Source organism: Grammomys surdaster, unplaced genomic scaffold, assembly GCF_004785775.1.
Source record: "Grammomys surdaster isolate TR1022 unplaced genomic scaffold, NIH_TR_1.0 425, whole genome shotgun sequence".
NCBI lineage: Eukaryota > Metazoa > Chordata > Mammalia > Rodentia > Muridae > Grammomys > Grammomys surdaster.
In genome coordinates, this window is record NW_021604844.1 from 110476 (window position 1) to 135389 (window position 24914).

Here is a 24914-nt window from a genome sequence, read left to right on the forward strand (position 1 = left end):
AGTGTAACTAGACTGAGTGTGCTACAGAAGACAAGGAATTCTACCATCCCTACATTTAACAACAGTTCTTCATTGTCTAAGCTGCATATAGCTATTAGGATAGGTTTAAAAACCTGACTCTTTCATATAAACATGTCAGACTTAGTGTTGACCCAAGGGACCACTATAATTTTCTCTTGCATCTTCTAATCTATCATTTTTGTCTTACAATAGAGACCTTCAGAAGCTGTTATCAGCTGGATAAGAGATTTTATGGAGATTACAAACAGTAGCTGGTTCCAGCCACCTACCCTTCTTCTAACAGGCATCCCTGGACTAGAAGATGTGCAGATATGGTTCTGCATCCCACTATGTGTCATGTACCTAATTGCCCTCCTAGGAAACTGCACCATCCTTTTTGTTATCAAAACCACTTCCATCCTTCATGAACCTCAATATATATTTCTATCTATGCTGGCAGCTACAGATGTTGGTCTCTCTCTATCAACTCTGCCTACAGTACTGAATGTCTTCCTCCTGAATCACAGAGATATTGAGTTCCACTCTTGCTTGGCACAGATGTTCTTTATTCATACCTTTTCTTCCATGGAGTCAGCCATCCTACTGGCCATGGCTTTTGACCGGTTTGTTGCTATTCATAATCCATTACACTATACTGTAGTTTTAACCCCCTCCAGGATTATCAAGATGGGATTTGCAGCTGTTGTTAGGGGTGTGATGTTAATGGTCCCTTTGCCAATCTTGCTTAAGTGGCTGCCCTTCTGTAAGGGTATCATCCTGTCCCATTGTTACTGCTACCATCCCGACATCATGAAGCTGGCCTGTGGTCCTGTCAAGGTCAATATCATCTATGGATTGTCTCTAGTCCTCTGTTCGTTTGGTGTTGACTCTGTATTTATTGTCATCTCTTACATCTTAATTTTGAAAACAGTGCTGGGTATTGCTTCAGGAGATGGTAAGCTCAAGGCACTCAATACATGTGTCTCCCACATATTCACTGTCTTTATATTTTATGTCCCACTCATTGTTCTGGCCCTAATTCACAGGTTTGGCACATTTGCATCCCCTCTCCTCCATGTCACCATGGCCAATCTTTTTCTCTTCTTGACTCCTGTTCTAAACCCCTTAGTTTATAGCCTGAAAACCAAACAGATAAGATCTACAGTGTGTAAAATATTTAAAGTTTGGGGAAACTTGCTCAAATAGCCACATATGGTCTTAGCAAAAGAGATGCCATACTTCTCTGTCCTTTCATCTGTTTGCTTCTCAGGAATATGCTTTTATTTCATGGGATAATTTAGAGAGAAATGAGGAGGTATTTTGTCTTCCAAGAAGAGGACAGTATTTTGATTATCATTAAAAGCATATTGACCTACTACACTGTAAAATGACATTGTATGATGAGAGTCAGTGTGGGATATGTATATATTTTTGTTTAGTTACTTTGAAAGAGGCACATGACCTGTGCAAAACTTGAAGGGATGTGGAAACCTACCATCTTTTAGAAAACAAAAACAAGCTTATTTAACAAAAAGGGGAAAATATTATTTTTTATTTTAAAATTATTTTTAAACTTTAACATAAATTTGAAAATAAAATTATTCTTTAACATTTAAAATTACCATCTAAGACATCTAAGGAATCAATGACAGCAGCATACTCTGTGATGTGGGAGGAAGACAGAACGTATACTTGGAGGAAGTAGAATATAATCATAGAAGTTCCTCTGGTGGAAGCACAACAAATGTCAATAAGAGAGAGGACATTTGAGTGTCCATCAGCACTTACATTTATTCAATTATTTAATAATAAAATCAATTTATATACCGATTCTACTAAAACTTATTAACTTTAATAAATTTAGTAGGCCACTGAAATACTTTGTTTGGGTTAGAAAGATGTTCCCACTCTAAAAGCACCCCTATAATACAGTTATCCTGAGGATCTATTAGGAAATCATTCCATATACATATTTGGAAATTATACACTGTTTTGGTTATCATTAGAGTTTTATAATTGAAGTCTAGTATAAAGGGTATTTATTTTGTTATTATTTTCTGTTATATTTTGTAATATCCCTCTCTCTTTCTCTCATACCTCATACACATGATCCAAGAATATATGGAAAACCCACCTAAAATGCTTTACCAAATATTTAACTAATAACTTAGTGTAGCATAGAAAATCCTCATATCTGACATATATTTTCAGAGCCACCAAGAGTGTAATTTTCCAGTGAACATAACTGAGTGTCCTCTGACTCAATTAAATTCTGATAATATCTACCTAGAGACAGCATTAGGTCAAAATGATTCAGGGCTAAATCTTGACTGACTATTCCAACTTCAGAGTCACTGGACCAACAGTGAACTTCTTCTCAATGGCATTTTGATGAAACTCTTTGCAGTTGTGGAAGTCTAATTATCATGAGCTCGAATTTTAAAGTATAATCAAGTATTTTACTAAGGAAAGATAAAAAATGTCCTATCACTTATAAGCCAAAGCCAAAAACATATATTGTGTTGCTAAAGTGAGAATAAAGATTCAACATGTTCATAATTATTTTAAAAACTTTTATATAACAAAGGGGTTCGAACAGTCCCAACCAAGGAAGACACAGGCCTAAGCATGACATACACTGCATACAGGTTTCTGGCCTTTTACTCCTTTTCTTTCCCCTTCCCTAAAACTGTCAATTTCCTAAAGCTAACCCTCTGAGGTTTATTCCCTTATTAGGCTACTGAGACAAAATACCAAGGTCCAATAATCAAATTTCATTATTGGGTTAATATGTCCAACTAGGACATGCCAAACCACCTTAGCACAGATTCCCTCCTTTCTATACCTATACAGTCTGTAGGACACGAATGCCACACCCGGAGACCTTCAAGCTGAGATGAAGCACCTTAAGACTCCACTTCCTCCAGAGATGGCTGATGTTCAGGCATAAAGTTATTTACAGGTGAATTCATGATATATTTGACTCCTCTACTGTCTCAGACCATGAGTAACAAACCTGCAGTTGCTTTTTAAAACAAACTGTTGGTTAGTAAACTAAAGTGGCTACAGAAACACTCATTTTTATGCTTTTCCCTTTGGACTTCATGCAAAGACAATTCTGTGTAAATGTACAATTGACTCTGATTTGAAAATCTGAAAAATCAGTCCATTCTTGTTATAATATTTTTTTACAATTGTAATTATATTGATGTTCAAATTGTGTAAAATGACTATTTGATAAAGTAATGCTTTGATTTTACCAAAATATTACATGCTTTCAAAAAATCTAAAATAGTAAAAAAAATAAAAGCTCACTTCTGTTTATAAAAACAAAGCCTTCTTTTGCATCTCTTTGCTTCTTTGTTCTCTTTGTTTTCTTGATTGTGCTTGCTGCTGCCTTTCTGACTTGTCTTCCATGGTAATAAATCTCCTTTGGTTAAAGAATATGTGCCTGGGTATGTCCTGTATGGAATCCAGGGGGTCAACCTCCCTTTAACATAACACAGTAAATATCAGTTTTAACTCCTGGTGAGGTTAGAAGTATGGAATTCAGTTCCACATTACATGAAGAAAGTCATCTAGAATACTTAAATGAGGGGAACTGCTAACTTTCAGATATAGAAAAATGAAAGCATTTAAGGCAAATTTAGGCAACACTAGTGAATAATATTGATGAAGAAGAAATTCAAAAGCATGTAGAGATAATGGTATTAATCTTCACCCTGGAGACAAAAAGTATTTAGTCATCACTTAGGCACAGAGGGAATTTGGGAGAAAAATTGCATTTGAAGACATCTGTGAATTTAACCCTGGTTTTCATGTCATTGAAGTTGATTGCTAAAAAGAACATGTGCATGTGGGCACACCCATCGCAAACAAGCTTCTCAAAATGATGATCCAAGCGTTCTGTAACTGGAGCAAATGAAAGATATAAAACTAGCTAACAATGGTGTGAGCTATAAGGAAATCAGAATAAATGTATTGCTCCTCTAAAAGGACGTGGATACAAATCCAGGAGTATTTTGAGGAAAAAAATATACAAAATAATTTACTGATGGACTGCTATGACTCACACACTCTGTAGCAAGAATGATCAAAATGGTCGATGATGGATATGAATTCTGTTCTCATACAAATAGTGGAAGAAAGATGGAGAATATTTTAGTAAATAAAATAGAGTAAGAACCAGAGGAAAGAAAACAAAGAGACAGTGAAGAAATACGATTAGGGATTTGATGACATTTCTGACACTTTTATAGAATTATTTAATTATATCCTTCATTTGGACTATGAAAATGTAGTACCCATGAGTAAAAGTTAACAAAACATCTAGCCAAGAATGCTTTTTACTGTTCAGCTAGTAAAGTCCATCAAGTCATGTACTAAGAAATATTGGAAAAAATAAAAACTTATAATTATGCAATGTCTTATTCATAAAAGCTGTAATTTCAACATTTTATCTTATTTTCATATCTATATACACATCCCAGATGTAAAAATACAGTAAAATAAACAATCATGTTAACTGTGAAATTGAAAGTTGTACTTTTCTTCATTGAAACTGTCATTAACGTTCTGAACTGTTCATCTCTGGATCTTCAAAGATTTTCTCAGGGCAGAACGAATCTGCTTGGTCTTCAGGCTATATACAATTGGGTTGAGTATTGGGGGCATAAAAAGATAGACGTTTCCCAGGACTGCATGTGCTATTGGAGAACTTCTGCGGCTGATTCGATGCATTACAGTTATTGCCAGCAAAGGGCCATAGTAAATAAAGACAATAAAGATATGAGACAAACAAGTATTGAGCGCCTTCATCTGACCTTCTCTGGAAGCGATCCCCATAACTGCTTGAAATATCAGAGCATAAGATATGGCTATGAGCAGAAAGTCCACCCCAAAGGAAAATATAACCAAAACAAGCCCATAGAAAATATTGATCTTGACTTGGCCACAGGCTAGTTTCATGACATTTGGGTGGATACAGTAGGAATAGGACAGCATCTGCCCCTTGCAGAATGGTAATCTCTTAAGCAGAATAGGCAAGGGCATCATGAGCGCTACACCCCTCAGAAAGGCTGCCAGTCCCATCTTGGTGACTCGTGAGTTGGTAAGTATAGTCGTATATTGCAGGGGGTGACTGATGGCCACAAAGCGGTCAAAAGCCATAGCTAACAAGATTCCTGAACCCATGGAAGAAGATGTGTGGATGAAGAAGAGCTGAGTGAGGCAACTGTCAAATGCAATTTCATAGAGATCAAAGATAAAGACTTTCAGCACAGAGAGAAGTGTGGAGACAGACAAGACAATGTCAGCCACGGCAAGCATAGACAAAAAATAGTACTGGGGCTCCTGCAGACTCCTTTCAGTCCTCACTAAGTAAATTACAGTACAGTTCCCTGCCAACGTGGTGATATACATTAGGCTCAGGAGTGGTCCCAGCCATAGACGGGCACCCACCAGCCCTCTGAGGCCAGTGAGGATAAAGGCAGAAGGTTGAAATGTGGTATTAAATTCAGACATGGACGACTGAGAATTATTTGCAAACCAATTTCTCTGACACTGAAACCTAGAAAAAAGTGAAAGTTAAATGTCAGATTCTGGAAGTTCTAACGAATGTGTTAGATATTAACTGTGAAGGATAATGTTACTGGAAGTAAAATGATTTTAACAATTGTATCAAGGAACGAATGCTTTCCTGAATATTGCCTTGAAGGTAGATAATCCTTTTCATTACTAATCTTCATGTAGTGAAGAGCCAGTTAAGATGGCAGTAAAAATAAATAGTTCATTTTCTTTTCAGCCCATTCCCAAACCAGCTGGGTCCAAGAGCCGAGAATAAGAGCTAGGGGCAAGCAAATATAAGTAGTAGTACAAAAGAAAAAAATCAGTTTCAAAGTCTTAACAGATTAAAACAAACAAACAAACAAACAAACAAACATGGAACTGGAGTGATGCTAAGTGGATAATAGCATTTGCTGTGCTAGCATAGGACCTGATTAAAAATTCCAGAACCTTTAAAAGAGCAACAATGGTGGTAGTGTCTGTAACCGCCCCCACGCCCCGCACTGTGGGCTCTGAGGGAGAAGGAAGATCAATGGGACTTAGTGGTTACAAGCCAATCGAGAGACCCTGCCTCAAAGGAACATGGTGGAGAGTGATACAGGAGGACATATAATGTCACCCTTGAAATTCTCTCTCTCTCTCTCTCTCTCTCTCTCTTGTGAGTGTATGTGTGTGTTTGTGTACTTGTGCATAGTGACTCATATATATGTTAATGAATACACACAATTATAAAAACAGAAGAAATTACCCTAGATGGCAGAATATCCAGTGCCTCTGTCTTATCACTGTAGGAGATGAAATCTGAGTTGAAACAAGCATTGGTTCTTTTCCTTCTTCTGCTCCCCCACAAGCATACATTTGTGTATTTAGATATATTCCTGTTCTAAATTCATAATTCTGTATATTTGTCAGTATTTTTAGATATTATGTAAATATACTTAAATGTATTGAATAATAATCTATAATAGTAAATATAGTTATTATAAACGTATTTATAATATTTGTTTAATGTTAAGTTTTAGATTTAAAGTATATATATAAGTATTCAACATGTGCCATTTTACTGTCTTTATTTTGTGTTTTTCTTCTATGGTAGAAATATAAATTTAAAATATCATGCCATTCTTTATAGTAATTCCAATAATTTCATAATGATATCTAATAATTATTGATAAAGAATTAGAAGTTTACAAACTAGGCTCATGTCACTTGGGAATATGTTTTCCCTACTTGGTGTTTTAAAAATATTTGGCCATCTAAAATATTTTTCTGTAAAAATTTATCTTTCTTGATTTATAGAAAAATTAAATGCTTTTGAAATTACTTTATAACTAAATAATTTAATGAATTATTCTTCTATAAGTTTAAATGTATTTTGTTCTATGGACATTAAAGAACAATGACTAGTATCAGTATCAATCAATTCTTTTTCTATAGGAGTGGTATTTGGCCGGCAGCAGTTTTTGGGGGTGATAGGTCCCTGACTCCACTGAGCTCCCAGTGGCAGCTGGGGGACTTCGGGAGGGTTCTTAGCAAATGTTTTTGGTGCAGCGAATCTTCTGGGATGCCTCAGGACATGGTGTCTTCTGAAGAGCAGACTAGCTAGCAATCTGTCTCAGCAGAAAGGACCAGGCAGATGGGGAGTGGTATTCGGCAGGCGAGAGTTTTAGGGGATGATGGGTTCCTGTGTCCACTGGGCTCCCAGAGGCAGCTGTGGAACTTCGGAAGGGTTCTTACCAAAATGCACTGAGTGCAGTGAATCTTCTGGGATGCCTCAGGATATGGTATTTTCTGGGGGAGCAGCTGGTTCTGGATCCTTTTAAATACATATTTTCATCTTAATCTCTAACATTACTTTCAGAAAACTTTGAACTTAAAATCTCTGAAACTAAAGCCATACTCTACATAGCTAAATGTCTTAAATGTCTTTGTGATATGTCTATCTAATAATCTCTATTAATTTTTCTACATGGAATTCATTATAACTAGCCTATGTTAATTAAATATATCGCTGCAGATTAGTATTTTACTTGATCTTGACTTTTTATTTGATCTTCGAATTAAATAATAAACAGAATTAAAAACATAAGACCAAAAAATCCAGCACAGAATAAATTACACAGTGCCCAAATGGGCTCCTGTAGCCTGAACCAGTAAGTGCAGAACATGTATGGTCTGAATCAGGTCCTCTGCATATGTGTTATGGCTGTTAGCTCAGTGTTTTTGTGGAACTTCTAACAGTGGGAGGAGGTATGTCTCTGACTCTTCTGTTTCTCCTGGGACTCTTTCCTTTTGTTGGGTTGCCTTGTCCAGCTTCGATGTGAGCACTTTTGCCTTGTCTCATTTTATTTTGTCTTATCATATTTGGATGTTGTCATTTGGAGGCCTGTTCCTTTCTGAAGGGAGACAGATTGGGAGTGGATCCAGTGGAGAGAGGAGCTGAGGATGGGGAGCTAGAAGGAGTAGTGAGAGGGAAAATGTGGTAGAGATGTATTGTATGAGAGAATAACATTTTCAATGGAAAAAGAAGACATTTAGGAAGGAAGAGATAAATAAAGAGACATTTGAGACTAGAATAAACAATGTTATTGAAAAAAACCCACAATTTTAACAAGATATCTTTCTTAGTATCCAAAAGTACTGACCTGGACAAATAAAATGTATACCTTCTAATACAGTTTGTAGCAATATGTAGGATCCTTAGAATATATACTCAAGATGGATATAACTGGATTGAGTGGCAGATCTTGTATCAGATTCTTGAGGAACCACTACACTGATCTCTATAGTAGTTCTAAGAGTTCCCACTCTGACCAGAAATGAATAAATGTTCATTTTCTCAAAAAAAAAGAATACTAAATACATTTTAAAAATCAGAAAATCTCAAATCAAGAATATTGTCTATGTCTATGTTTTAAATTTATTCTTTAACTGTAGGATAAAGATCAAACTTCCCTTCACATTTTCAATAAAATGAAAATTAATTAAACATACACTAAACCATTTTTTAGAAACTATCTATTCCTCTCTCCCTTTTTTATTTCATAAACAAGACTGAGAATGTGATAGGTCATTCTGCTAAGAATGCTTTCCTTAACTGTCATGGAATATGGGGCTGCTTGGCAGGAATCTGACATTGGTCAAGGACAAGGAAGTAGGCTTCAAACATGAAAATGACTTTGGACTAGGACAGAGAAGTTGGCTAAGATATTTTGGTCATCCTGATAAGTTCTTAGAAACAGTGATCATGGGAGTGTTCATGGACTTTTGATTATTGCCTTGCTTATTCTTTGACTATTTGTGTTTGTTGTCTTGCTTGTTTCTTGACTATTTACATCTACTATATTGCTAGTTCCTCAACCTAGAACTGACCTTAATACTTACATAACAAAAAACGCCCCCCCGCCCCCACAGGCGGGGGGCGACGCCACCGGGGGTTTCTAGTGATGGGAAATGGGGAAAGGGGATGGCATCTGAAATGTAAATATATAAAATATCCCATAAAATTGTCCATTCATTTAAAGATTAAATTCTATACTTTTCTGTAGGAGAGAAAAGAACTAGGTAAGAGATAAAAGCAACTGTCCAGGAACCTTGGCGAAATTTCTATTAAAACATAAGCTGTTGATTCTACAGAACCATAGAGAGCTCCCAAATTCAGACAGGAATAGACAAAATTGCAGAGAAAAGAAGAGAAAGTAGAGTCAGAGTAATTCTGTTTACTAAGCATAGCTAGCAAGAGACAGTTTTACTTTCCTTTCTTCTTGCATGTTCTCTCCTGTCTTCTTTCCTAGACACATGTAGAATGGAAAGAGGAAAGCTGATGTCTCTTTCTTAAAGATATTAAGGAATGTATGAAGGTGAGACTTGGTCATAATAAATAGCAATCTAAAACCAATGTCTTTCAAGAGCACCCTCAGATTAACTGCTGTACTGTGCAATCCATGTATTCATCAATTCAATAATTACATATTTCTTAAACAGACCATAGAGAGGCATTTTCTATGCTCTTAGGATATATCTTTCAAATAACTTTTGTTTACAATGTAATTTATATTTATTTTAAAACTTGCCATAACATACAGCTGTTTAACTATATTAATATTTTTAGAAAGAGAACTAAATGGTCTATTCTCAACCTTATAAGAAAAGGTTTAAAACAAATCCTTGAAAAAAAGAAATTTTAGAACAAGTTCAATACTTTATAAACATTTACACAGAAGAGAGCAGTTTTGCTGAGCATATGTGATTAGTGTCTTAAAGTATACTAAGTGTAGAGGATATTAATGCCAATGTGTGAATGAAACTGATAATATAAGTTATAAGGAGCATACACAAAGAAAAGAGTTCCAGATAAACTGGTGAGAAACCAAGGGCCAAGTGCTTGTGGAAGAGAAAAGCTGAAAGTTAGCTCAACTGATAAGAGAGTGGCTGATGGGTGTCAGAGAAGGGCTGAGATTATGCCAATACGAGGCTGCACGTATTACAAAGACACTGTTGAGATGAACTTTTCACTTACCAAAGGTTTTAAAGTCAAGTCAATGATGTGACTTCATTTTCCTTTTTCTAAGTCCATTTTTGTGGTCTTTAGAAAATATGAGGGGAAAACTACATGAAAAGACATAAATTTTGAGCATATTTTAGTTTCCCAAGGAAGAACCAGAATTAGGATATATTTGCTTCTATGACTAAGAGTGAATGATCTCAACCTATATTTTGAAGTGTTTCAGTAGAGTTTTAAATCATTTTTATATCATCAAATTGTCATACCATACTTAATGATTTTTCTTCAGTAATGTTTATGTATTCCTCTGTGTAAGCATATAAATATTAATCAGAGAAGACTAAGACCAACACAACAATGCTTGCTTAATATAAAAGAGATCTTTGGTGTAAAGGAAAAATAAGTCTGACCATTATATTTACATTCTGTTTTTTTATTGTCTATCTTACATCTATATCCTAGGTAGAGTCCCAAGCCCTTCAATGCTTCCATTTACCTCAGTGTCTGTGGCTGGAGAAGTTGAGTGAGGCTTGCACTTCACTTCTTTCAGAACTGTCAATGGAGTATTTATTGTACAAGCTGATATTCCCAAAGGTATTGCATGCAATCTCTCTCCCCCTCCTTTTTTCCCTCTCCCTCTCTTTCTCCACTTCTCTCTTTACTTGTTCATAAAATATACACATGAACACACACACACACACACACACACACACACACACATACCCCTATTGTTCCAACAGTTTTTACAAAGAATGATTAAGACAAGAGTTGGTTAAGGATGCTAAGGTCAACAGTAGGATTATCAACTAAAACAAACTAATGGTATTCTAAGACTACTGTCAAGAGAAAGCAAATATTTAAAACCAAAGTGTTCAATTTTATTAGTAATAATAGGAAAATAGATAGCCAAGGTTAAATTAGGTCTTTTTCATAGAGATATCATGATAAATAAGTGTCAATTTTGAATCATTAGTCAGGGATAAAAACATACTATTATTTAATTAATTGCTAAATCTTATAATGTATTTGTAATTCAAGAGAATGACAACAAATATGAGGGGGCAACTATAAGCTTAGAAAAATGTATACACATACAAAAGAAAGATAGTTGGCTTCTTTTCTGATAAAGTGGTTATCAAGATAGGCAAGATGGCTTAGCTGGTAAAGACGCTACCTTCATAGCCTGAGGATACAAATTCCATTTCTGAGACCCAAATGCTGGAAGAAAAAAATAAGAACTGCTTGTAATCCTCTGACCTCCACATGAACAGAATAAATAAATAACCAAATAAATTGAATAATTTTTTAAAAAAATACAACAAAATGGGTGAATTTTAATCTTTTCAACAAATCTTGCTGATAAAACATAATATCCATGTAGATAAAAAAAGAATGTTAATTTAACACTAAGAGTTAATACTCAAGACTTATTCTGAAATAAAAAACATCTCCTTTAGATTATATTCTTATATCAGATATTATAAATATTGTAAATATTTTAAGAAGTTTTGTTCTTGGTAAAGATAGTTAAGAAAATGAATATAAATATAAAGTAGTTCTTTGAAATTACACAAAATATGCTCAATAATGAAGATGTAAGTTTTCAATAAAATCATGACATGATGGTATTGTTATAGTCATTATTTATTTAAATTAGTTTACTTCCTTTCATTTATTAAATTAATTTCTTGATCAGAAATCAGAATTAAATCAGTTTTCTGCTGTTTTATTTCATAATTTTCTATCAAAGTACAATGTCTAAATATATCAATGTCTTATGTGTTGAGCTACATTAGTTAGAGAGATGTTCATTTGTCTTGTTTCGCAATGGTGCTAGTGGTCAACCCAGTACCTCCAGCATCCTAGATAAACTCTATACCCATGAGGTGCACCCAGCCAATTGCTAATAGTTAATAGTGACAACTATGAAGTTTTTCAAATTTGTTTACTATTCTAGAGTGCTCTATTTCTAGGATTATTTGAAAGCAGTAAAATGGATTTGATATGTTTAAATAATTTTTTGTCACATTAATACAAGTTATTGGTATTGAAGAAATGTATTAGTGGTTAAAGCATGTAATGTACTTGTTTTGGAGTTCCAGGATTTGGGATTCCAATTTCTGGAGATTGGATGTCCTTTTCTGGTTACTATGGAAACCAGAAGTTCATGAATTGCACATACATATATGGAAGAAAAACACTCATAAAATGAAAATAATTCTTTTAAAATGATATATATAAGTATATAAGAGCATAAAATATTCATTAATTTTCAATATCAAAGATGGAAAAGGATGATAAACATTTAAAAAGGTTTGAGAAACTGTTCTTAAAACATCTTTTATGGCATATGATTGCTAAGTTATCCAAAATCAAGTATAAATAGTCCCTAAGACTTCCTTTCCCATGGTCTCTGACAAGAAACCTTTAAATCAATGTCAGTTTTTGGAAATCTGGAAATATACTTGAGTTGGAGGAGGTGGAAACAAACAGAAGTTCTTTTCATTTGTGTTTCTGATGCTTCTTAAATAATCTCTTTCCCAGAGAAAAGGCAACACTCAGTGCTAGTTAAAATATCTGCCTCTAGTCAGTAAGTGTCTGACAGAGCCTGGTGAATGCATTTGGAATTGAGACCATTTTCAAGGCTTCAAAGATCTTTAATATTATTTTAGTCACAGAATTTCCATCTTCTGAGAAGCTCTCGACCCCAGTTCTCACTGTTTTCCTCCTCCTTCATATATCAAGTCAAAACAAGCTCAGGCCCACCAATTACACCCATTTCAAGCTTTCCCCTGACTTTTGTACTAGAGTGGAAGCCGTAGGACAATTGCTTCCTCTTTTTCTGATAACTACTAAGTGTGTCAAACATAATTGAAAAATTTTATGATCATCTATTATTTAGAAACTCACCTAACATTTTATTATTATTACTGTTTTCTTTTATCAGATTATAATTACCTAATTTCCCCCTTCCCTTTCCTTCCTGCAAGATTTCCCATATACACATCCTTGCTCTTTTTCAAAGTTATAGTATCCTTTTTCAATAATCACTGTTACATATGTATACACATATATATTCATAAATACAACCTGCTCAGCCTGTATAATGTTACTTGTATGTATGCTTTCAGGCCTGACTGAATACCACGTGGTTAGCTGTAAAAGTTTCTTAAAGCAGATTCAGATATTTGCTTTGCTGCTACACGCTTATTTATCGTCAGAGAAAATTGATTTTTCTTTCTCTGTTTTGAAAGACAAGATGTAAATAACTACATTTAACTTGGAAACAGACAAGGTCTGAGTAAAGTATTAATTTTCAATGAATGAGATTTACCACTTCTTGAACCTTGTAAAAATAGTTTTTCACACCACTTTCCACCACCAAGCTCCCAGGGACTAAACCACCAACCAAAGAGTACACATGGAGGGACCTATGGCTCCAACAACATATGTTGCAGAGTATGGCATTGTCTGGCATCAATAGGAGAAGCCCTTGGTCCTGTGAAGGCTCGATTCCTCAGTGTAGGGGAATGCTGGGACAGGAAGTGTGAGTGGGTGGGTGGGAGGGGGCGTCCACATAGAACCAGGGGTAGGAAACCAGGAGATGGGGAAACCAGGAAAGGGGATAACATTTGAAATGGACGTACATAAAATATCCAATAAAAAAAAGAAAAAAGTCTATTAAAGTATTTTTCAGAGAGTACATTTATCTAGTGTTATTGATCTTTATTATGTTGTCATCTAGTATTATGAAATATATGATCATATATTTATCATCCATTTTTATTTTGTAATGCCTTAAGTAGCATTAAATCATGAATTGCGTGATAACTTCGTTTAGCTAGACCTTCACATAGAGTTAGATCCCTCAACTTCTCAGTCATGGTAGTATTCAGTAAGTTTGAATTCGGATCCCTAATTACATCTCCTCAGTACTACCAAAACATGCTCATTAGTCAACAAAACAATCGCATTTGTTCTCTTTTTGAAGATTTCTGCTGATCCTTTGCACCTTATTTTCCTTATTTGAGGGAATGAGTACTGTGTGATGTTAGAACTCATGGTGCCTAGAACACTATTTGGCACTTAGTAGAGCCTGAATTTTAAAGACCATTGCAGTTTTTCATACATAGAAAAACCTCATTCTCCGGCAACAACACGTTGCACTCCAAAACGCTTGCGCAAGGCAGCTTGGATCTGCCTGGATTTGAGACTATAAACCAGAGGATTTAGCAGTGGAGTCATGAGGAGGTAGGCATTGCTCATGGTGGTGTAGAGAATCGGAGATGTTTCCTGGGTGTAACGATGCAGTACCGCAAGGCTGATGAGAGGTAAGTAAAATACCAACACTGTGCAGAGGTGACAGACACAGGTTTGCAGGGATTTCCAGTTTCGATCTTGGATCCCCAACTTCATCACAGTGCCCAAGATCTTCATGTATGAAACTAAGATGAAGATCACATCCACTGCAAATGTGCAGAGTACACAGACCAATCCATAGACACTGCTGAACGTGACATCTCCACAGGCCAAGTTCAGCATATCTGGGTAGTAACAATAGGAGTGTGAGAGGATATTGGCCCCACAGAAAGGAAACGTCCTGAGGAAAAATGGCAGAGGGGCCAATAGAGTGGCTCCTCGTATGAGGGCAGCTCCACTGAGGCAGGCCACAGTGTGGTGATTCAGGATCCTGGTGTAGGTTAGTGGAGTGCAGATAGCAACCAAGCGATCAAAAGCCATGGCCACCAGAACACCTGACTCTACAGAGGAGAGTGTGTGAATAAAGAACATTTGTGTCAGACAGGCATCCAGACCAACATGGTGAACATCAAACCAGAAGATAGCCAAGACACTAGGCATTGTTGACAACGAGAGACCAAGATCAGTGAGGGCTAGCATAGCCAAAAAGTAGAACTGTGGTTCATGAAGGTTCTGCTCTGCTCTAACCAGAAGGAGGAGAAGAACATTGCCCCCAAGTGCTACCAAGTACAGGAGACAGAAGGGGATGGAGATCCACATATGGGCAGACTCTAGACCAGGGATACCAATGAAGGAAAAAGTGGGCCAATTCGAAGTAGTATTCAAATCTGACATGATGAGTTGTAGTGGAACTGCAGAGCAGGACACTCATAGACCTATAAAGGACAAATCAAGTCAGAAACTTGAAAACTGAGTAATACGTAAAACAGTATATCTTAATGCATGAAATAAAAAAAATAGAGGTATGGAGACTTAAATTTGGTTATCAAATTTTGGGCAGAGACTGAAATCATTGAAAGACACAACAGCAGGAATTGATCATTTATGTTATATGAAAAAAAGAGAAATAGGAAGCATAAATGCTGCCTGACCTCATGTATATGAAGAAGGAAAGCATCAAATGCTGATCAGAAACTGGAAGAGACAAATTATAAGGACTGTGGCTAAAATCATATACCAGCAAGCCTTTATGAAACTGAGATGTCTTGTATATGAATGGTATTGGGATCCCATGACTGCACACATTTAAAAATTACCATTAAATTAATATATTCTATTGGTTACTAATTAACTTTTAAAAACTTGCCCAAATACTGTTTTGTCAGAAGAATGGTTTCTCTTATATTTTTGGTTGTGAGCCTAGCCTTTAACAGCTGAGCCATCTCTCCAGCCCAGAAGAATGGTTTCTCAATGGCACTGAATATTCACTAGTGTTTGTGTGTGTGTGTGTGTGTGTATGTGTGCTTTCTTCTATAATCCTGTCTGTTAGTTGACTATTAAAAGAAATGCCTGTCATATTTGTGAAATTACTAGACTCAAAGTACTGGAAACTTTTTTATGTCAAAGACAAATCCCAGGCTTCTGTATCCTACACTTTCAACTTCTAGACCGTCGTAGATTACCCTATACCACAGTAAGTAAACCCACAGAGATCTGTGATCTCATCAACAATTTTGTTTAAATATTACTTTTAGTGCTTAATCTATTAAGTGTCTTAAAGTCTTGTGTACATACCCCTGCCTGTTCCATATGTAAAGATTTTTTGGACATATATAGGGTTTTTTTGTTGTTATTTCAACTCTTCTACATCTGTACAGATTCTTTTTTCTGAAGAAAAAAATGAGTGAGCTAATCATCCATGAAATGCTTGTTTATTTTGTTTGTGGTTATGAGAGTAAGAAGTCAGGAAGAATCATAAAAGGTTTGAATTAAAACTGCAATGCATTAAAAGTTTGTCTTTGGTTATCTCTTTGTGATGATTTTCCTATTTTCAGAATGCTCTTATTTGAATCATGTAGGCTTGAAATTAGAAATGGCAAAATAAATCATTTAAGTAGAGGTTATCATTTATAAGCTCATTATTCATAAAATATAAGTTTTATTTACTCTTTCATTAGTTTCTAAATTTATACCTTCCCTCAAGCCAAATGATGTAATTTCACCATTTATTTTGCCTGTGCCTTTCATGCTCATTGAACAAAAGTCTGATTATTTTTTAAAAATTCTTAAATAACCACAATTTTATCTCCTCCAAAGATTGTTTGATCATCTGATAGATAATTATCAACTTCTACTTCAATAATTGCACTCATAAGGTTTTGAATTTTGATTACATTTTCTCCTCATTGACTCATATTCTAATATTTTTTCACAATAATTTGGTTTCTTTGAGACGTTTTCTGAAATATCTAAGTGATTACTATCAATGTCATTTTTATAAGCATTTAAATTTGACTTTATTTAAATGATTATATCTAGTAACTTGATTTCAACAAATTCTATTTGTTTCTATTACTTTTTCAGTAATGGTACTACATTTTAATGTTGCTATGTGCATTAACCCTATGAAGCACTAGAGAAAAAAGATATAGTTCTCTTTCTAAACATTAATCAATTTGAATTTCTGCTGTGTCAGAGAATTCAATTTAACACAAACATATCAAACTTAATTTTAGATATTATAAAATAAAATGTTGTTATATTTGTAAATCAAGAAAATGTCAGTATATATTAAGTCTAATATTTCATTAAAACTATATGCATATGAATATATTAAAATGATAGCATAAGCTAATACTATGAAATATAAATTGTATATATGATTCTAAATTTAGACATGTATATGTCCACACACATATATATATAAACTAATAATATATACATAAATCTCTATGTACCATTTATATTTTTGAAAGTATTGTATAAATTAAGCCCATATACTTCATCTAGTTCCTAGACACTCATTTTAGCTTAAATATATAATGGATAAAACAATATAAATAAAGATTGAAGAAATATTCAGACATAGACAAAGACTGTAATAAAAAAGAGAAGAAGGAAGAAAGAAAATTTCAGTAAAAAACATTATTTATGGCTCTGTGCCTAGTACACAATAGTAAAGTTGAAACATAGTTACTGGCTCATAATACTGGAACTGCTATAGACTAATAGTCTAAGTAATTTCAATTGATAGTATTTGTAAATAAACCTAAGGGCTATATAAATATTGAATCAGATTTACATATCTATACTTATTTTCATCATCAAAGTCTAAGTCTCATGTTTTATAGGTTCTCACTCATCTTTTGAATGAGAATTCACCTTCTTGAGGCAAATTACCAACCACATGAAACATCTTAAAAAGAAGCACATAGGAAAGGGTGAAATGACTATTCAGTCTGGAAAGATGTCCCCACCAGATAAAAATCTTGAGTCTTCTTTTTAAACTGGTAATTTTAAATTGGCTTTGAATAGTCCTAGTTACTATTTGAATATCTTAGAATGCATGAAGAAAAAACATATATCACTAGAAAACATAAGTGTGATATTTATATGAAAGAAAAGAATTTTGGGCATTGACTTCTCTGTGAAGGAGGCATCTCTCCAAGAGTGTGGTTTTCCCTTTATGTGTGAAGAAATAATAAATAAAAATTCAATTATTAAGTAGTTATATTTTCTATGTACCATTTATTGTTTTTGCCATTGTATTTGCTTTGGTTGCTACATGAAATGGATTATTGGTTTGTTTAATTCTCATGAATGCTTAAAGTGCATATCCATGAGAAACTGACTCCCAGAAAAGTTATCAAACAAAATCCATTTAACTTTTAAACACAGTATGCATTCATAGCATCAACGTTTAAATAAACTACTAACAAATACAAAAAATACTACATATAAAATACAGCTAATCAATAATTTAATTTCTAATTATTATTTATTCAAAAATGAAATTCTCTAATATAATTTCCCAAACAAATATTTTTGAATTCAATAATATAACTCCTTTTGATCATTTTTATATCATATGTTATTTTATAACTCATATTGATCATTTTGTTTTGATCATTTTTATCACAGGAAACAAATATATATGATGATATTTTAAAAAATTTAAAAAACTGAATCAAATATGAAGTTGTTATTTTATACAGCATTGTTTAAGTGGACTTTGTCAGAATTCGGTAGATGCTATCATTTCTTTTCAGAATACTCCACTCACTGTGCAGTAGACAACAACACCTTCTCATTCAAGAGCATCTGTTGACAGGACTCTCCTCTCTGACACAGGAAACTCTTCACCCAATTTGGATAGGAAGTGTTTACCTCAAAGGTTCAATACTGATTTATAAACTAGCAAAAGCGTCTCCCAGGTGCCTGACAGGCTCTACTGAGATTTTAAAAGTTTGGGGAATTTCCAACGTTCCTAGGCAAAATGCTTACATTTATTTTTTTCCTCAAGAGATCTGAGAAGTCTGCTTTTCTTGTAGAGCATGTCTTCCTATCCTGTTGTACTGGAGAGATGGATAAGTATAGTTTTCATTAGAAAATGAAGATCTATCAATTTCTTCCTTTATTGTACGAAAGGCAATTTGAAGTGAAAATGTATAATAGATATTATAAATGCATAGATATGGTCAAATGTCTAGGAAGCCTTAAACTTTTAAATAGGAAAGGACTCAATTTGTAGAAATCTTTATTCAAATCTGTTTATACGTGGTATCATGTCAAAAATACACAGCCACTTCATGTGATTTTTGAGGTATATATACCTGTTTCTTCTTTCTGAGAATAACACAGAACGATGTCATAAAATGAATATATTTGATAGTAAATATACTGCTTTAATTCACCTAGCTGAATTATAAGTTTCATTTTCTACTTGATTTTAGAATTTTTCCTAATCAGAGGTCTTAGATAATTTATCTGTTATTTTATGATTTGTAAAAATTTACAAAACCTTAAATATAAGCCTGAAAGTACATTTGCTTAAAATCTTACTCTTGAGTTTTGTCTAAATGTGAAAAAATGTCTATGCTGGTTCTCTTCTTGGCTCTTCCTTTCACTAGCCCACATGACATCATCATGAGAGTGGCTTGTGTGTACATCCCAATGATCCTACCCTATTCTAAGTCTTTTTTTTTTATTTGCTATGTTCTGAAGCAATTCAGAATTTAAGTCACCCAAGTGTCATTACACTTATTTTTTTCCACTTAAATTTCCAAATAAAGTTTCTACTAATATAAAGTAGTTATCACACCAGTTAGTTATCCAAATGTGTAATTCATACATTGTCACATGAAGATTATTTTTCTATCTTATATGTGTATATTCACATAACAGCACTTGATGAAAAAGAAGCCATGAGTTTGAGATGAAGTAAAAAGTGGTGAATGGAATGACTGGATAGAGGGAAAAAAGAGGAAACAATTTAATTATATTATACTCTCAGAATAAAATTAATAATAAAAATCTCAGCAGCAACAACAAAAATAACTACTATTGCTGCTGCTGCTGCTGCTGCTGCTGCTGCTACTACTACTACTTATAATAATAATAACACAAAACTGATTGTATCCTGAGCTTATTCTTTATCTGTACTTGACTGTTCATTGTATAGGCTAGTGGAGACTTAGTTGTAATCTTTGCTACAGAGAAATTGAGGAAGAGTGGAGAGATTGCCGTCAGTTGTGTGTCCAATGGGGAGCCCAGCAGGCTCTAATAAATGGTTCCAGTGAAAAAGTCACATAGGTGGCCCTGATTAAAACCAAACCAACCATTAGCTGAAATACAACAAAGGGGAGCGAGAACCTGTAGAAACCATATCCAGAGGTTAGGTACGGCCCCCGGTTAAGGGATGGGGCCACCCACCCTTCTCAAAAATATTACTCCTGAATTGCTTCTGTCTAAATGAAATACAGGGACAAAGAGTGGAGCAGAGACTGAAGGAAAGGCCTTCCAGGGACTGCCCTACCTGGGGATCCAACCCATATGCAGACACCAAACCCAGTCACTATTGCTGATGCCAAGAAGTGCTTGCTGACAAGAGCATGATACTGCTCTCTCCTGAGAGACTCTGCCAAAGCCTTACCCATACAGATGAGGATGCTTGAGCCAACCATTGGAATGAGCAAGGGACCCCAATGAAGGAGTTAGGGGAAGGACTGCAGGAGCTGAAGGGATTTGCAACTTCATAGGAAAAACAACAAGATCAACCAACCAGACCCCCCAGAGCACCCAGGGACTAAACCACCAACTAAAGAGTACACATGGAGGGACCCATGGCTCCAGCTACATATGTAGCAGAGGATGGCTTTATCTGACATTAATGCTAGGGGAGGTCCTTGGTCCTATGAGGGCTCTATGTCTCAGTGTTGGGAAATGCTAGGGTGGTAAGGAAGGAGTGGGTGGGTGGACGGGGGAGCACCCTCATAGAAGCAGAGGGAAGAAAATGGGATACGGGGGTTTTTGGAGGGGAAACCGGGAAAGGGAATAACATTTGAAATGTAAATAAAATAACCAATAAAAAACAAAACAAAACAAAAACCTCAAGAAAAAACCCCAAAACAAAACAAAACAAACAAAAGAAAAACCACAAACAACCCAAAAGTCACAACTCTAGGAAGGAGTTTGGGATAGGGCAGTGTAGAGTGGGATGGATAATATTAGGGTTAAAAGAAAGATATATAAGGAAGAGGGACAGAGAATCAGAATGAATTATATGTATATATGAAGTTGTTAACAAACTACATTAAAGAAAAAGAAAAAAATGATTGCTTTTACAACTGATGTTTCTTTTTAACTTATGAAATGATTGCTATTTATAAAGATACAAAAATACTAAATAATTTCATAAACTTTAAATTATACAATTATATTGATTAATATAAACTACAGTAGGATCTATTCTAACAGTAGAACTGAAAATATTTTAGAAGCTTCCTTACCTAAGTTAGAAAGTCGTGGTTATAATCTTTTCTACTCTCAGATATAGAACTTAATTGTGGAATGCTTTACAATAAATTCATTTAGTTATAAATTATGTTTCATGCAACTATTTAACTTGAACAATGACTTCATAAGCTACAGTTATTATGTTGCTAAGCAACACAATTCATAATCTGTCATGAAATGGGCACACACATGAAATGAAACAAAAATGTTTGAGAAATCTAATTGCCTGTGTATCTAAGATATTAGCTCTTTCACAAAAAATCACTGGCTATCTCAATGTCAGATTCAGTACATATTTAATTTCTAGAATTTCAAATACTTGGAGATGATCTTACTTGCAGACTAGACTATCCTGGGAGAAAAGACGAGGCTGAGAAAAAAAGTACCCAAGACTGTTAGCAAATAATTAAAACAAAATCCTACCTTTTGAGGAGCCCTTCCAACTTTCAGTCCACAGACCACACATGGCACAAGAAAACTGAATGAGGTCCAACACCAAACTATAAATTTCCTTAAAATTTTATGACTTTTTTCTCCAATCATTTTTGTGACTCAGTGTGAGCATTGTAGGTGACATCACCTTGCAATGTCAAAGGCTGAATGGACATGGCTGATTGACTTTTCAGTGATAGACTTTATATGATGTCATGGTAGTTATATTACCCTGTATCTTCCCTCTTCTTTATGAAATTCTGTTCCAAGTTTCATTGATTTTAATCAATGATATAGAGAGATACACAATTCTACCAGTCCAATGATCACTAAGGGAAAACTTTCTATTTCAACCGAACATGAAAAAAATTGCTTTTTAAAAGCAATTAATTAATAATATTTCATAAATAAAGTTGGCATATCAAAGGTTAATAAAAAAAGTAAAGCTTGTACCCATGTTAAATATATCTCACTATTCAAGGCCTGACACTATTACTGATGCTATGATGTGCTTACAAACAGGAGATTAGCATGGCTGTCCTTTGAGAGGCTCAACAAGCAGCTGACAAAGACAGATGCAGAAGCACCCAACCATTGGACTGAAGTTAGGGACCCCAGTGGTTGAATAAGGTAAAGTCTGGAAGAAGCTGAGGAGGGTTACCTCATAGAAAGATCAACAGTCTCAATTACCCTGGACTCCTGAGATCTCTCAAACCCTGAGCCACCAACCAGGCAGCATACATGAGCTAGTCCTAGGCTCCGACACATATACAGAAGAGGACTACATGGTCTGGCCCCAGTGGGAAAAGAGACACCAGACACCTAACCGTCAGACTTGAGGCCCCAGGTAGTGGGGAGGCCTGGCAGGTGGGTGGTGGTAGTGAACATCCTCTTGGATACAAGGGGGAAAGAGGAACAGGATGAGGAATTGTGGGAGGGTGGAATGGGAGGAGGGCAACTATTGAACTGTAAAAAAATAAAAGAAATTTTAAAAAAGAAAAAAAATCAAGTCTTCATACAAAAAATTTTTGCATGACAAGTTTATTAAAGTGTTTGATATCTTACAGCCAAGTTTCTAAAAAAAAAAAAAAACTAAAAAAGACTCTGCATTTCTTTAAAAGAACAGTCTGACTGAATAACTATAATAAAACATTTGGTGACATTATTATTCATTTATAGGTTTATCTTTGAGGAAATTTCTCAGAGCAAATGAGAAAGGGAGAGCAATAGTTTGCTTCCACAGTTCAGATATATTCAATACATGGTAACCGATAGATTCTGAATGCTGTTGCCAGGTGCATATATAGCTACATTTAGATGTCTTACGTTGTTTGTCCCAATTGGGAAAAGACATTGAAAAATCAAGCTTATTCCTTATTTCTGAAAGGCTATTCATGTTGATTGTTCACAGTGTCTCAAGGGAAAATGCAAATGCAAACATCCAACACATGACTGTTAAACAAACATTCATATCATGGTTGTATTATTGAACCTGCACACAGTGCAGGAAGAAGTATGATAGCAATACTTAACTTTGGAAGTGATCAAGACACACACTTAAATAAGTGATCTGAGAGTCTGTCCACATTTTAGGAATCCTCTTTACCAGAACATCTGATGAAAGGGGAGCTACAATGTTCAGATAGAAGAAGTTCAAATGTCCTGCTGCATAGTAGGCTAATTACAATGATAGTATATTATAAATGTTTTCATAATGCCTTTATTTTTAAAAATTATAGTTTCATAGTTTTCTCTTTCCCTTTCCTTTCTTCAATTTATGTTTAAAACTTAAAACTCGTTTAAACGCTTATATTGCTATAGGTCTAGGTTCACATGAAGTTGGAAGAAATGACACAAAATACCCTTAGTGATGCTTAAAATATTAGTTAAAATTCTCCACTGGCACTGATGTTTGTATGGAGTATATATGCTAAAGAAGGGTGGCAGCACAAAAGGAGTCAGTTGCTTCTGAATCCTGCCATAACTTCTAGAAACACCAAATAGTGTTAGTGTTTGGAATGGATCAAATTAATTAAAGGTCAATAAAGACTTGAATGGAAAACTTACAATTATATAAACTTTCTAGACTTCTTATTTATGGTTTACATATATGTAAAATATGCATGGTGCTGTACTATGTGATTCATTGGTAAACTGACTTTTAACAGACTTGAATTAACGCAACTTTGTTGTCTACTACCACTTCTTCTGATGCAATTACATACTCGGCACCTAGGTATTCTTGCATTGCCTCTAGGGAGTAGGAAGGCCAATGTTGATACTCACATTAAGAAAAAGAGTGTTTAGGGAGATCTTAATTCTCAGGGGAGAGCTTCACACATAACAACATAGCTGAATCTAGGTCATGACTACTCATGGTCTTCACCAGAGAAAGGTAAGCTGTATTTGCAGAATTCTGGAGAGGATGCTGTCTTAAGATGCCAGGTGAGAGGAAAACTATGTATAAATTGAAAATGAAATTTAGATCAAAGAGTTTATGGCTAAATTAGTAAATACAGGAAAAGCTAATTAAGTAGGAGGAATAACCAGGGCCTACGGAAGGGATCTTTTAGGGAAACTATCCCTAAGTTGATTATATCAGATCTCTGAGATGTATGGAAAATGATAGTAAAACACTTAAAATGAACTAGAGAAGGACTGTCCACACGCATGCTGATACTGACCAGGAACCTCCACTTCATCACAAATGTAAGCATACTTTAATATTCGAAAGTGCACATTCAGAAAGTCCTCTGAAAATAAAGTCTAAGCAAAAAGAAACATCAATTACAAAGCGAAGCATTAAAAGGAGGAGGAGAGATGGGACAGGGGGTTAATGGGTGTGAGGAATGGGGAAGGCGGATGGCATCTGAAATGCAAATAAATAAAATATCAAATAAAAAAGCAAAAAAAAAAAAAAGAAGGTGAAGCATTTAGAAAAAGATGACACATAGAACTGAACAAATGGCACTTTGTAAGTAAGGAGACTTGGAGAGGTGTATTAAATTTAGGCTGAGTTTTCTACCCAGACTTTCCTGATACCGAAGTTGTCCATTAAAGGAGTAGCACCTACCAGTCCTCTAAGGCTAATGTTTGATTTCATCTCTGAGGTTCTACTTTTTCAGATAACATATACAATTAATCACTTCAATAACTTCTGAGTTTCACCTAAATGATGTAGGCATAGATTTTGAACTGT

At 34.8% G+C, this 24914-nt stretch overlaps 3 protein-coding genes across 3 annotated transcripts; 1 reads left to right on the forward strand and 2 right to left on the reverse strand.

Moving 5' to 3' along the window:
- The first annotated feature begins 252 nt into the window (after positions 1-252).
- LOC114632820 (olfactory receptor 51A4-like) lies at positions 253-1206 on the forward strand. The gene has a single exon (XM_028781424.1). It carries the CDS (start codon positions 253-255, stop codon positions 1204-1206), a length of 954 nt encoding a protein of 317 aa, XP_028637257.1.
- A 3378-nt stretch (positions 1207-4584) lies between these two features.
- On the reverse strand, positions 4585-5523 carry LOC114632766 (olfactory receptor 51I1-like). Its single transcript, XM_028781379.1, has one exon. It carries the CDS (start codon positions 5521-5523, stop codon positions 4585-4587), a length of 939 nt encoding a protein of 312 aa, XP_028637212.1.
- An 8686-nt stretch (positions 5524-14209) lies between these two features.
- On the reverse strand, positions 14210-15163 carry LOC114632772 (olfactory receptor 51I2-like). The gene has a single exon (XM_028781385.1). The coding sequence runs from the start codon at positions 15161-15163 to the stop codon at positions 14210-14212; it is 954 nt and encodes a 317-aa protein (XP_028637218.1).
- Between the last annotated feature and the right edge of the window lie 9751 nt (positions 15164-24914).

Bases quoted from the DNA above. Each gene is read 5' to 3' on its own strand.
- LOC114632772 (XM_028781385.1), bottom strand. From the start codon at position 15,163: ATGTCAGATTTGAATACTACTTCGAATTGGCCCACTTTTTCCTTCATT.
- LOC114632820 (XM_028781424.1), top strand. From the start codon at position 253: ATGGAGATTACAAACAGTAGCTGGTTCCAGCCACCTACCCTTCTTCTA.
- LOC114632766 (XM_028781379.1), bottom strand. From the start codon at position 5,523: ATGTCTGAATTTAATACCACATTTCAACCTTCTGCCTTTATCCTCACT.